Below are 14,261 nucleotides of genomic sequence, written 5' to 3'. Positions count from 1 at the left end.
CTTTCAGATGGCGAGAAACCTGATTCCCTTTATCCTCGGTATATTAAGTTATTTGTTCGTTAAGTGCCTTTGCTCTGTCTTCCCAGTCTCCCCCGTTCCCCCGGCCTCTGACCACCCCCAGTGCCCGCGCCCTTAGGAAGCCCAGCGCGGGGTCACCGTGGCACCTCCACCGCTCACTGCTGCAGACCCTGGGCACTGGTTCCTCCATGTTAGGAGGGGAGGGGGAATGGGGGATGGGAAAGCAAGGATCACTCGTCTTTTCAGTGATTTTCTTCTTTTCCTAAATCAGTGGTTTTCTAACCTGAGCATGCTGGTTATAAGTGCAGCTTCTCATACTCCACCCCCAGAGATAGTGAATCTCCATCTTTAATGGGTTTCCCAAGTGATCCAGGGACTCTGATGCAGATGCTTTACAGCCCACACACTGAGAGATATTCCCTGCCTGGCTCTCAAGAGCTGCCGGCTGCCCAGGAGGCACTCATCCCACAGAAATTGACTGTGCCCCTGCCATGGGCACAGGTCACTTAGGAGGAGGACTATTGGTAAGCAGGGCTTGTGCCTCCTTTTTCTTTCACCGACTTTTCCTTTCCTTCCCTCCTTCCTTCCTCCTTCCTTCCTTCCGCAGTTTTTTTCTTTAAATAGTTACCTACAGCTTCTAGTCTCTGGTGACAAAAGTTTGCAGTGGAAACTTACCCAGCACTTTTTTTTCCCCCAGGACACAAACACCTGCTTTTCTGTGCTTTAATTAGACCTGTCCCACGTTCCTGTTTGTGTTGTAGCAACAGGAGCATGCCCGTGCCTCATCAACATGTGCTTGCTTCAGTTTGCCAGGTTTGGGGCTCATGCTGTCTGATGTAGTTGATCGCAGGAGAGTGAAGCAATGCAAACATCTGGGATAAGCTGTAGTTGTAGAAACAGCACAGAGAGTAGTCCTTTTCCACATTTTATCTTAAGCAGACTTACCAACTACTTTCTCAACAAGCTAAATTCATAGACGTGATTCTTATCTCAGTACAGTATGCCCGTGCCATCTGTAACCCTAACCCCCGCCATCTGAATTGTGACGTGAGACTGTGTACCGGCCGTCCAGCCACCTACCCATGGTCTTCGCCACAGCAGTCACAGGCGGGGATTCTTAGAGCGGAGGGGGTGGGATGCCACGTCCACCGCGGCCCGCCCGATCCAGTGTGACCTCAGGGTTTAGTTTCTGCATCAGTTTCTCAATTTAACAAATATTAAAATGTCAGTTTAACAATTTAACACATTTCTCAATTTAACTTACTGCACACTTCAACAGCACCTCGTAGAAGTGGCTGATAGGCTGCCTGAAGAGCTGCTAGAGCTCCTTTTTTAAGGAGCTGTGCGAGTGGGTGATAGCACGATGAGGGTTATTAGCCTAAAAGAAAAGCAAACAGAAAAATGAGTCACCCCGATAGTAAACATCCTAAAATCCTGTCGGTGACGTGTGACAGCTTGCCTGCCTGGCTATAGAGCAACTTCTCTAGAGCGGTTATTTCAAAGCCTCATTAAATACTGCAGCATCGCTGTAGACGTGCAGGTGCCGTAGTCAATGTTGGGCACCGCATCAGAGCCAACAGACCATCCGGGGGTCTCTCTCTGCACCCCCAAACTGCAGGCCTTGCAAGGGCTTGAAGTACAGAAGCAACAGAGGTCAAGCCCACGTGGAATCTGTAGAACATGTATGTTCTCTGCATACAGTTGACTTAACTGGCCGGGCTGTGCCAGCCAGTTCCTTGTCTGGGTCCTGTTCTGGTTTTCCCTTTCTGAAGATCCCAGGTAGAGGTGTCAGCGAGCCAGGCATGGTTAGATTGATCTGGTTTTGAGTAAGAAACCTAATAGCTGAAAGAAACGGAAATAGGCTTTCAGAATTCCATCCTAAGAGCTTTGCCTGAAGAAAACCATCTCAGCGGGGAGTCCCATCCTCTAAAGGTAAGGATGTTGGGTGGCCTCCCTGGGGTGTGGGAAGCCAGCATGCAGCCTTTCAGAAGGTCATTGGCCAGTGTTAGTGGCAGCAGCTTCTTTGCGGAGCCATCTTAAGACAGGTTTACGCTCCTGACTCAAAGACAAAGTGTTCATCTCTTTGGCTGAGGAGTGTCGACCACAACTGCAAAGTAAGCTGGATGCTCACGTGCTACCATTCGTCACTCTTTCCTGCTTTCCTAGAACCTGGACTTGAGAATAACTTCGTGAGAGTTGGAGAGGGTAGTGGGGCTGTGAAACATTCTCAGGCTCGGCATGGAGGGCTGTGCCCTGCAGGCTGTGATGAGCCACACCCTGCGAAGGAAGCAAAGCGGGGGGTGCTGGTTTGAGTCAATGCATAAAAGATTTGAAGAAGGACCACCATTTCTTTACGACGTGCCGAGTGTAGTCATTTCTAGCCGTGCCTTTATGCAGTTCATGTATTTTGCCTACATTGGTCCTATCTTGGGAATGCTGTTCGAGCACTGTTAGATCTGATATAGCACCACATTTGGATCTAACTGACCTTTCCCAGGTCACACTTGGTCCTTGGGTGGTGGTTTTTGCCACCTTGAGCAATAATCTCCAGGTACTGGTCTCTTTCTGTAGATCGGAGCAGCATTCTGTGTGTGAGGGAAGGGTACTCCTGCTGGAGGCTCTTAGCCCTAATTTGATCTAGTGGGAAATGTAGAGACCCAGGTACCGGAAATAAGAACGGGCAAGCCTCTGTGAGGTTTGGCGGAACGTTTTGTAGGGTGATGCACAGGAATCCAAGTTACAGGTCTTACGTGAAGTTTTGATTAAAAGTAAATAATCAAGAATCAGACCACTGTTCTTGATTTTAAACAGTTAAGTTTCCTCTTAAATATTAGGAACGAACATACTTATGATATGGTAAAATTTTAAACTTCAACCCCTTTTTTTCCTTTTTCGGTACGCGGGCCTCTCACTGTTGTGGCCTCTCCCGTTGCGGAGCACAGGCTCCGGACATGCAGGCTCAGCGGCCATGGCTCACGGGCCCAGCCGCTCCGTGGCATGTGGGATCCTCCCGGACTGGGGCACGAACCCGCGTCCCCTGCATCAGCAGGCGGACTCTCAACCACTGCGCCACCAGGGAAGCCCTCTTTTTTGCATTTTTCTTAACTCATTTAGGTATTAGAGTGTATTAGTTCATATATTTATAAAATGTTACTCTTTGTAGAATGTTACTTCCACTGCCTTTCAAGTCCCTGAGTGCTGTATTCCAAGAGAAACGAAGAGCAGAATGTGAAAAAATGGCCCAATTTGATGTTTTCAAAAATTACAGCAGATCGTTCCTGCTTTTTGATAGTAAAGGTTGATTTCCTCTGTTTACGGCTATGGTCTCTTTGTGGGACAGGGTTTGACTGCCTGAAAGCTAAAAACACGTTTTTAGACAATACGTATAACTTAAGTAAATTAATTCACCTGCTTCTATATAGTTAAGAAATTCAGAACTGTATCACATACCATAAACTTATATATATTCATTGTTTTAGTACTTAAATTATATATGAATAATTTGCTATTTTCCGTTTTTTATTTCATTAGTTTTCTGCTGGTTATTCTGTACCATTTAAAAATCCTTATTTTTATACAATAGAACAGTCCTCTTTATAAAATTCTAGCATATTTTCCCCTATATAGTACTACTGTACTTATAAAGACAAAGACATTTTGCTAAAATTTACTAAAATTTATATATGGTATTCTTCATGTGCTTAAATAATACCTTTTAAATTGACCAGTTTGTGACTGCTAAACTGAAATAGAGTAGAACTATTTCTGAAAGCTTTATTGGAGAATTGTTACGTATGAACACACATTTGGAGTTCCATGGGGTCTAGTTTTGGTGCAACAGGTGTCCTCTTGACTGGAATATGTTTCTAGCCACTTCTGCTGGCACACTCTCTACCCACAAGTGACAGTACCAGAAGGGGCACCAACAGAGACAGTTTAATCCCTGCTTAGGGGTACCCAGAAGGCAGAGCTTTGCTTAATGTGTTCCCTTATATTAAGGTGATTGTGTGTTCACGTACTCAGTCATTCCCTCCCGCCCCTCCACCATGAGTAGGCATGTTGTTCTAAACCCAGTAATAATATCTGCTCTCGAGCTCTGTCAGACAGATGCAAAGACACCCAAGAAAGATTAGTTGGAATATTCTCTCTCGGATTATTTATTTATTCTCAGTAGTAGAATATTAGTGGTGTCACATGGATGCCTTTGGAAACTTGGTAAGGGCTGGGGACCCATTTGTCATTTTGTATTGTGGTTTAAGATCCAAAACAACGGCTTAAGATAGAGGTTTACTTCTTACCAGTGGGAAAAACTAAACCTTCCCAGGGCTTGCATCCCAGGGCTGGTATGGTAGCTCTGTTAGTAGGAGGATCTCTGAATCCTTTTGTCTTTTTGCTTTGCCTCTTCTAGCAGGTGGGCTACCATCCTTAAGGTTGCCTCAACGTCATCAGTAGCTGCTGAAGCTCCAGCCATCTTCACCAAGTTATTGGCAGCAGGGAGGAGAAAGAGGCAAGGGGGGAAAGAGCATACTCAGCCTCCTAGGCAGCTTTCCTGGAAGCCCCATTCAGCATTTTTTACCTCTGTTACGTTAGCCACTCCTACTTGGAAGCGAGTCTAGGAAATGCAGGTTTATAGCTGGAGTATTGCCGTTCCTGACTGTGGGGTTTGGCTATCAAGGAGGGACAAGTGGACTTTGGGGAAGCAACTCTCAGTTTCTGCCACATCTTCTGATCTATATCCTTCTGGCACACATTCACCAAGTCATATGCTCTGGTGTATGTTTCCTGACTTACGCATATTATAAGGAGTAAAACTCAGAGGAAATATTTATAAGGAATTCTTTCTAGGCTCTGTACCAATGCGAAATGTGTAACTTGGAATATTGGTCCTCAGTCCTAAGAAATGCTGCACCCCCATTGTTTAACTGAAATTTTAGGGTACCTGCTCAAATAAAAGGTATGGGTAATTAGTTTCAGAAAAAATTTATGTTTGTATATAGAAGTTACTGATATATTACAATATGAATGAGAGAAAAAAGAAAGGTGATTTATGATAAAATGTGTTTCAGTCTATAAATGCCTAAGTACATGCAAAATGGAGGAGAAAAAATTTAGATATTCAGGTGCTTGCAATACATATAAAACCATTGTGAATATGGCAACTACAGATGCAGACTAGACATGTGTTATATTAATACTTGTGACTCAGATACTGAGAATGGTATTATTGTGCTGGTATTTTAAAACGGTAAGCAGCTCTTGTAAAGTTTCAAAGAAGACCAAGCACTGCCTTCCTTTGATTAACATGGTTAACTGCATTCCTGGAAAAATCAGTGTATATTGGAGTAGGTGAAAAAAGAAAAAGAAAAAGAAAAACAACCTCCTTGTTTATATGTCAAATAGAGCCTAACTCAGATTATTACGAAAAGCGGGATGATTTTGAGGTAATATCCTGCCTCTGTGAATCTGTCACAAGAAATCCCTCCCCCCAAGTCAGTCACTGTGCCTCCCCTCCCCCAAATCATTGTATCAAAAGTGCCCACGCAAGTTTCCGTGACTCCTGGGGGCAACTCCCTGCTTTGGAAGACTTGCATTTCCTCTGTTTTTGTTTGTACACGTGCCTGACACAACTGCTGCCGTTCAGTTGGTTCCTTTTTTCCCCCTGTTCTCTTTGGTTACGTCAGCTTGGTTTGTTTCTGCCTCAGTTTTTCTAACTTGATGTGTTAGATCAATTTTAATCTACAAAGGCTGGTAGCCAGCCTTCATAAGGAATAGTCAGCACTTCAAACAAAGGTCTCCGAATCAGGTATTAGGAAACAAACATGTTGCATTCCAGCAAGATTTAAAGTTGTAAGGGGATTAAAGGAAGAGATTAGAGAATTCCACATGCCTCTCATTTGCCACCAGTTTTTGCTAAAGGCTTCCTTTGGCCTGTCCCAGTCACCCAGTGCCCTCCTCTCCTCTGTCCTAAGGGTTTGCCCCTGAACCCTGTCTGCGTCTGTTAACAAGGCTCCCTTTCGGGACTTCCCTGGGGGCACAGTGGTTAAGAATCCGCCTGCCAATGCAGGGGACACGGGTTCGAGTCCTGGTCTGGGAAGATCCCACATGCCGCGGAGCAGCTAAGCCCTTGCACCACAACTACTGAGCCTGAGCTCTAGAGCCCGCAAGCCACAACTACTGAGCCCGCATGCCGCAACTACTGAAGCCCATACGCCTAGAGCCCGTGCTCCACGGCAGTAGAAGCCACTGCAATGAGAAGCCTGCGCACCGCAATGAAGAGTAGCCCCCGCTCACCGCAACTAGAGAAAGCCCGTGCGCAGCAACGAAGACCCAACGCAGCCAAAAATAAATAAATTAATAAATTTATATTTTAAGAAACAAGGCTCCGTTTCGCTCCTCCTTTCCGTAGAAACCCAAGGAGGCTTTCAGATTCGGGAGGATCTGAGCAGGATCCTGGCTATGAGGACTGGCTTAGGGAACGCCCTGAGCCCCACACACAGCCCAGCCACGTTATGTGCATCACATCCTTCTTCTCGTCCAGTCTGATCATATAGTTTCTCCCACATCTGGCATAATCGTTCATACGTTTAAATGTAAAAAATACATAATGCTTTTCATTCCGTATTCTGCCCTCACCTTTTCTTACTGTTTTTGGTTAGTCTGATTGCTTTCATTTAATTGTACTTTGATAGTTAACTGCTGTAATACAGCACTGAAATCTCCTTTAAGAAATGATGGCATTTTAATTAAAATTGCTTCTTCTAAGTTAATGAACCAAATAAAATGGCACTTTTTAATTTTCTTTTTTATTTTGTGAGGTAAAATTGCTATCCAGCTGTGTCAGAAAGTGAAAGTACATATTCTTTGCCTGGTGCTAGATTATTGATTTCTTTTTAAGCGAGGTTTCAGATTCAGCATTAAAAATTTTGCTCCGTTGTGATTGCTGTATTCTCGCTAACATAACTCAAGAAAAGTATTACTTTAAAATTTTAATTTGCAGATATCACAGCAATGAAATTTTATGTCAGCCCATATGTCATTTAAGGCAAAATACCACGTTTATTTATTAGGACTAGCATCTACTACAGTGTTCCGTGATGATGAATGTTCTTTTAAGTCCGTGTTTTACCATATTTGGTTTTGTGATGTAACTGAATAACTGATGGATTTGTTTTCAATTTTATTTTGTTCTTTATATAACATGCCTTTGAAAGAAACTGCGGTTTATGTCTGTGTGTGTGCGAGCACGTGTCCGTGCGAGTGTGCGCACACGCGCTGGAGGACAGGTTCTGCAGCGTGGCCTGGGCGGAGCCTCGGGTCTGGAATACTTGCTGGTTCATGATCGCTCGTCTGTCCTGCCGGCAGGTGAGCCAGGACGGGAAGTCACTCCTCGACAAGCTCCAGCGGCCCCTGACTCCCGGCAGCTCCGATTCCCTCACGGCCTCTGCCAACTACTCCAAGGCCGTGCACCACGTTCTCGACGTCATCCACGAGGTGCTGCATCACCAGCGGCAGCTGGAGAACATCTGGCAGCACCGCAAGGTCCGGCTCCACCAGAGGCTGCAGCTGTGCGTTTTCCAGCAGGACGTCCAGCAGGTGGGTCTCGCGGAGCCCCTGTCCGCGCGGGGCGACTTGTGCCGAGCGAGAGCATAGGTGGGCGTGTCGTCACAGGGGGCTGTCTGTGCTGATGAAAGCAAGCTGGCCAGGTGGGAGAGAGAGACACACACAGGCACGCACGCACATCTCCTTTCTTGCCATGAGTGAAAGCGGCGCTTCGAGAACGTGTGTTCAGGCTGCTGTCTGCCACGAGCTCATAGTCCTGGAACACAGGAGATGATGCAGCGCCTAACCCGGGGCCCCTCTGTTCTGTTCTTGACACAGGCCGTCCTTAGTTATGTTTATGTGTGAGAATAATGCCTCTGGTGCTCATACCGAGTGCTGGTACAGTTTAAGGTTTGTCTGCTCTCCAGTTATTTAATGATGGGCTAATCATACTTCTCTCCCCGCTTGGTGGATAGTGCAGTCCGAGGGGCACAGGGGGAGTTTAATAAATAGTGGAGAGTGGATAGTGGATAGTGGTGGATAGTCGATAGTGCAGTCCGAGGGGCACAGGGGGAGTTTAATAAATAGTGGATAGTGGATAGTGGTGGATAGTCGATAGTGCAGTCCGAGGGGCACAGGGGGAGCTTAATAAATAGTGGATAGTGGATAGTGGTGGATAGTGGATAGTGCAGTCTGAGGGGCACAGAGGGAGCTTAATAAATAGTGGATAGTGGTGGATAGTGGGTAGTGCAGTCTGAGGGGCACAGGGGGGCTTAATAGTGGGTAGTGAGTAGTGGTGGATAGTGTATACTGCAGTCCGAGGGGCACGGGGGAGCTTAATAAATAGTGGATAGTGGATAGTGGTGGATAGTGGATAGTGGTGGATAGTGAATAGTGGTGGATAGTCGATAGTGCAGTCCGAGGGGCACAGGGGGAGCCTAATAAATAGTGGATAGTGGATAGTGGTGGATAGTGGATAGTGTTGGATAGAGGATAGTGGTGGATAGTGGTGGATAGTGGATAGTGGTGAATAGTGGTGAATAGTGGTGGATAGTGCATTCCGAAGGGCACGGGGTGGGGGTGCTTAATAAATAGTGAATGGTGAATAGTGGTGGAGAGTGGATAGTGGTGGATAGTGAATAGTGGTGGATAGTGGCTAGTCGTGGATAGTGGCTAGTGGTGGATAGTGGATAGTGGTGGATAGTGAATAGTGGTGAATAGTGGATAGCACAGTCCAAGGGGCACAGGTGTGCTTAATAAATAGTGAATAGTGGATAGTGGTGGATAGTGGATAGTGCAGTCTGAGGTGCACAGGGGGGCTTAATAAATAGTCGATAGTGGATAGTGGTGGATAGTGGGTAGTGCAGTCTGAGGGGCACGGGGGTGCTTAATAGTGGATAGTGAGTAGTGGTGGATAGAGTATACTGCAGTCCGAGGGGCACGGGGGAGCTTAATAAATAGTGGATAGTGAATAGTGATGGATAGTGGATAGTGGTTGATAGTGAATAGTGGTGGATAGTGGATAGTGCAGTCTGAGGTGCACAGGGGGGCTTAATAAATAGTGGATAGTGAATAGTGGTGGATAGTGTATAGTGCAGTCCGAGGGGCACGGGGGTGCTTAATGTATAGTGGATAGTGGATAGTGCTGGATAGTGGATAACACAGTTCGAGGGGCACGGGGGGCTTAATAAATAGTCGTCTGATTAATGAAAAACGGGCTTTTACAGTCATTCATTTCTAAGCAGTTGACATCTTTATTGCTGTTACAAAAATAAGAGGAAGCCCAGTCCCAATACCATTTATTTCCTTGTTATGAAATACGGAAGATTGTCCTGCTACCAGGGTTTTGAGGATTAACGCTGTGGAAGCTTATGAAATATGATATAGGTTTAGTAGTAAATAAAATAAAAGTTGTGTTTTTGCCCTAAAACAGAGGAGAAAGCAAGGGCGTGGATGAGGTGTCAGTCTGGATGAGGAATTCTGGGGGTGCAGCGAAGCCCGTGGCCTCCAGGGGAGTTGGCCTGAAGCCACAGTGATGGGTCGGGAACAGAGCCTATGTCCCCTCCCTGGGTGTCCCGAGTCCGGGAGCATTGTTTAGACAGGGAGAGGCTCAGACTGCGCTCTGCCGAGTCTCACCTGCCGCGGAGGGCGTTGTCCGCCGATGGACGGAGGCGTGGAAGTCGTGCCGTGTCCTGACGACACGTAGGTCCTCCATATGCACTGGTCATCATTCTTCTAGTAATGGGATCTGGTGAGTTCCAGATCCTTTTAATTGCTCTATAATTTTTAACTTTCGCATAGTATACTTTGATTTTACTGATGGTTTTGAGTTCTCTGAAGGTTGCACGTACAAAGCGCCATAGGAATAATCATTTTGATACCGTGCATGCGTCTTTACGATGTTGTTTTTGTTGAAGAAGGTAATTGCCAGGGAAAGAAGCTGGAGGAGTCAAGGTCTAGAAGTTACTGTGAGAACTGAAATTGTGAGGTTGAAAGCACCAATATTAGTTTTTCTTAATTGTCCAAAAACTGTCACAAAGTGTGGAATGTTAATGGCTTAAACGTGATTATTAAAGGACTTCCCCCCTGCCTCCGTATCCCTTGGATCAGCTGTTCATTACGTGTCCACGGGCCCGCACACTTTCTGGACTTGTGTCTGGAGCAGCAGCTGGGCTCCCCCTTTTCTCCCCCCAGCTCTCATGGCTCCTTGGGGCGCCCAGTCACATAAGAATAAGCCACTGGGCTGTCACATCAGAAGAGGAAGCCTTTGGAAACAAGCTGATGAGAAAATCATCTAGTTTGGTGCCAGGTAGTTAACTGTGCTTGAATTTGAAAACCGCAAACATTAATTTTTGTAGGTAGAAAGGTAATTTTGATAATTACGAGGCCAGTTCTTTAAGCTGTTAATTTTTTTTCTCAAGAGCCAGAACAGGATTGGACGTCGGCAGGAGAGAGTGTTTTGCAGTCCATGGCCCTATTAGCATTCTGAAGAAATAATAATTGCTGTTTAAGGGAAACATTTTGTCGACTAAATGATCGGGAATGGTTTGGACTCATTATGCAAACGGGAAATTGCTCTGTGAGCTTGTGAAGCCAGGAGCGAAGTTGATAAGATTAATAAGCAAAGCAAACACTTTGCTTAGGAGGAGTCCTTAGGATGGCAGAACTGAAAATGTGTTCCTGAAACTCAAGAAATTAATCACACACAGGGAAAAATTTTGCCATCTTGAGCATAATGGAGGAAAGGTAAGCTGAGGATAAGTGAGGAAAAGAAATAGTACTTTAGGAAGATGTTGTCAGCAGAAGATAAATTTGTCAAGACAAAAACAATCAAACTCCAGGGCAACATCATAAGCCAATTAGAGATACCACAAGTGGTTTTTGTTTGGTTGCTTTGGGTCCTGAAAAGACTTCTGTAAATACTGAGGAAAAAGAAAAGCAGCTTCCCACAAAAGAGGTAAGGACGATGCCATTCTTGTGAAGACAGCCCTCCAGGAAGAGTGTATGCTTGTCTGTGGAAAAATACTTCAAAGAGAGGACGTGAGACCGTTAATAGTGCGTGCCCTTGAGGCAGGGAGGGCTGGGGGGGATGGCATGGGGGATTTCATTTTTAAAACGCATAATTTTGGTTTAGTGGTTAGTGATTTTTTTTTCATAACAAGCAAAGGCAATTTCGTAATTTCTGGATGGACAGTGTTTTGGATAGGAGTCAGGCGCTGTGGGGTAGGGGGTGTGAAGCTACCGTCGCTGAGCACTGAGCACGGGTCCAAATCAAAGGTTGGGGGGCACGGGTGGTAGGAAGACTTGCTGAAGACTTGCCCAAACACATGTCCTGCCTACTGGACAGCCTTAACCTTGGTCATCGTTAGCTTAAAAATAAAATTAATACCATTTGTCATATTTCTTGGTGGTCAAATAATATACCTATTCCCATTGCCTTTTTTTTTTTTCTTTTTCTTTTTTTTTTGCGGTACGCGGGCCTCTCACCGCTGTGGCCTCTCCCGTTGCGGAGCACAGGCTCCGGACGCGCAGGCTCAGTGGCCATGGCTCACGGGCCCAGCCGCTCCGCAGCATGTGGGATCCTCTCAGACCGGGGCACGAACCCGCATCCCCTGCATCGGCAGGCGGACTCTCAACCACTGCGCCACCAGGGAAGCCCTTTCATTACCTTTTGTCATAGCAACAGAGAAGAGACTTGACTGTCAGAGTAATCTTAGTAACCGCAGCTTGCAAGGGGCCCACAGTTCAATGGTGGGGTTAAAAGAGTGGGAAAAGGGACGAATCTCTTCCCCACAGTGGATGCAATACAGGAATGCAGGGCGCGGGAGCTGGCGCCGTGAGCCAGTGGGATGGGAAGTCGAGGACACATTCACACAGGGGTCAGGATGACCAGGAACGGACGGACCAAGAACAAGCCCCAGGCAGCTTGGTCTCCCCGTTGTTGAGTGTCAGCCGAATTGCCGGGGTCCCCTAAGAGGAAAGTGCCCAGGGATTAGCTGACAGGGAAGACCGCATGCATGCATGCATGTGTGTATGTATATTTCTGTAGTTCAGTAACTAGACTTAAGGTATACATAACATCTGGACGCGTTTCTTAGATAACATCTAGACATATTAAGATTTTTCTTGGACAACTTTGGACTATTTTATACTTATTTCCAAATTAAGAATGAGAAAAATAATTTTTAAAAGTTTAGAAAATTGCTAAAGGTATTAGCCCGTGTTGGTAGAGTGATGGTTTGGTTGGGGTGTGATGGGAGTATCCAGGGTGAGACTACGTGAATAGTAACCTACTTACCTCCTTTCCTCCCTCCCTCCCTCCCTCCCTCCCATCCTAAGGTTCTTTGTTTTCCTTAAGAAATTTAATGTACCTATATAATTAAAACTACGGTAATACCAGGAGAAGTGATTTAAATTTTTTTAGAAGATGGATGGATGGATGGATGGACGGGTGGATGGATGGACGGACGGATGGATGGATGGATGGACAGACGGACGGATGGATGGATGGACGGATGATGTAATAGTTTAGAAGCCTGCCAGCCTCTGTCTGAGCCCTTCTTCCCTGATTTCGCCCAGGCTCCCTTCCACACAAGAAAGTGCGTGTGGAGCACGTGCTCCTGGCCTTTCCTGTGCTCTCATGGGAGTTAAGCAGAAGTAGCTACTGCAATGCGGGGCATTTGGTGTTCTGTATCATATGTTTACTGTGTGTAACCTGACTGAGGTGTTTTAAATAGCATCTTTTTCCTAGTGAGCATTAGGCTTAGTGTACTTTGAAATGTTCTAGAAACCATTTTTTAAAAATTTCAGTATTATGAGTATTTAGAAGATGTGGTACATAATATAATGCAATATTACTGAGCCATTAAAAAGAATGAAATAGGGCTTCCCTGGTGGCGCAGTGGTTGAGAGTCCGCCTGCCGATGCAGCGGACACGGGTTCGTACCCTGGTCCGGGAGGATCCCACATGCCGTGGAGCGGCTGGGCCCGTGAGCCATGGCCGCTGAGCCTGCGCATCCGGAGCCTGTGCTCCACAACGGGAGAGGCCACAACAGTGAGAGGCCCTCGTACTGCCAAAAAAAAAAAAAAAGAATGAAATAATGTCATTTGCAGTAACATGGATGTACCTACAGATTATCATACTGAGTGAAGGAAGTTAGACAGAGAAGGAATATCTATATGCTTATTGCTATGTGGAATCTGAAAAGAAATGATACAAATGAACTTACTTACAAAACAGAAACAGACTCACAGACTTAGAGAAGGAACTTCTGGTTATGGCGGTGGGGGAGGAGATAGGGACTCTGGTATTGACACGTACACACTACTACATTTAAAATGGATAACCAACAAGGACCTGCTGTATAGCATAGGGAACTCTGCTCAATATTATGTTCCAACCTAAATGGGAAAAGAATTTGAAAAAGAATAGAGACATGTATATGTATAACTGAATCACTTTGCTGTACACCTGAAACTGTCACAACATCGTTAATCAACTATGGTCCAATATAAAATAAAAAGTTAAAAAAAAGAGTAGGGGCTTCCCTGGTGTTGCAGTGGTTAAGAATCCCCCTGCCAATGCAGGGGACATGGTTTGAGCCCTGGTCTGGGAAGATTCTCACATGCCACGGAGCAACTAAGCCCGTGAGCCACAACTCCTGAAGCCCGCGCGCCTAGAGCCCGTGCTCCGCAACAAGAGAAGCCACCACTCGCCGCAACTAGAGAAAGCCCGTGCACAGCAACGAAGACCCAACGCAGCCAAAAACAAATAAATAAATTTTAAAAAAAGAGTGATTATATTTTTAGAACAAACTTAATTCTAATTTTGAAATACAGTGATTGAAGAAACGGAGAGTTCTTGGCTCCACAGGAGAGAAGTAAAGAAATGTGTGGGTGGAGATAGTCGTTACTGTCGGGCAGCGGTGAACGCTGGACCTAGAACTCTTTCTTCACTCAGTCCCCAAGAGCCCACAGATGCATGTGGAATTTTGTGTCTGTTTCATTTCACTGTAAATGTTATGCCGCGCACTTTACAGAATATAGAGCCAGAGGCCCTTGTGATCGCGTCAGGCCAAGCCCCTCATTTTCCAGGTTAAAAAAACCCCAGACTCAAAAAAGTCGAGGGTCTTGGCCAAAACTGCAGGAAGCCCCGTGGGTTTTTAACTGCTTTACTGCTCTTGACCTGGGCAGGATGCTTCACT

General features: G+C 45.8%; 1 protein-coding gene across 1 annotated transcript in view; it reads left to right on the top strand.

Annotated features, from left to right (window-relative positions):
• Positions 1-14,261, top strand: part of TRIO (trio Rho guanine nucleotide exchange factor) — a gene marked incomplete at its 5' end in the record, with an annotated part of 376,660 nt that overhangs the window by 185,091 nt on the left and 177,308 nt on the right. Inside the window, one exon of the mRNA XM_079704002.1 lies at positions 7,381-7,611. Coding sequence (XP_079560128.1) covers positions 7,381-7,611 — 231 coding nt within the window. The remainder of the gene's footprint in view (positions 1-7,380; positions 7,612-14,261) is intronic.

This window comes from Hyperoodon ampullatus (genome assembly GCF_949752795.1).
Source record: "Hyperoodon ampullatus genome assembly, chromosome: 4".
Classification (NCBI taxonomy): Eukaryota; Metazoa; Chordata; class Mammalia; order Artiodactyla; family Ziphiidae; genus Hyperoodon; species Hyperoodon ampullatus.
Note: the sequence above shows the minus strand (reverse complement) of the source record. Positions and strands in the feature narration are given on the sequence as shown.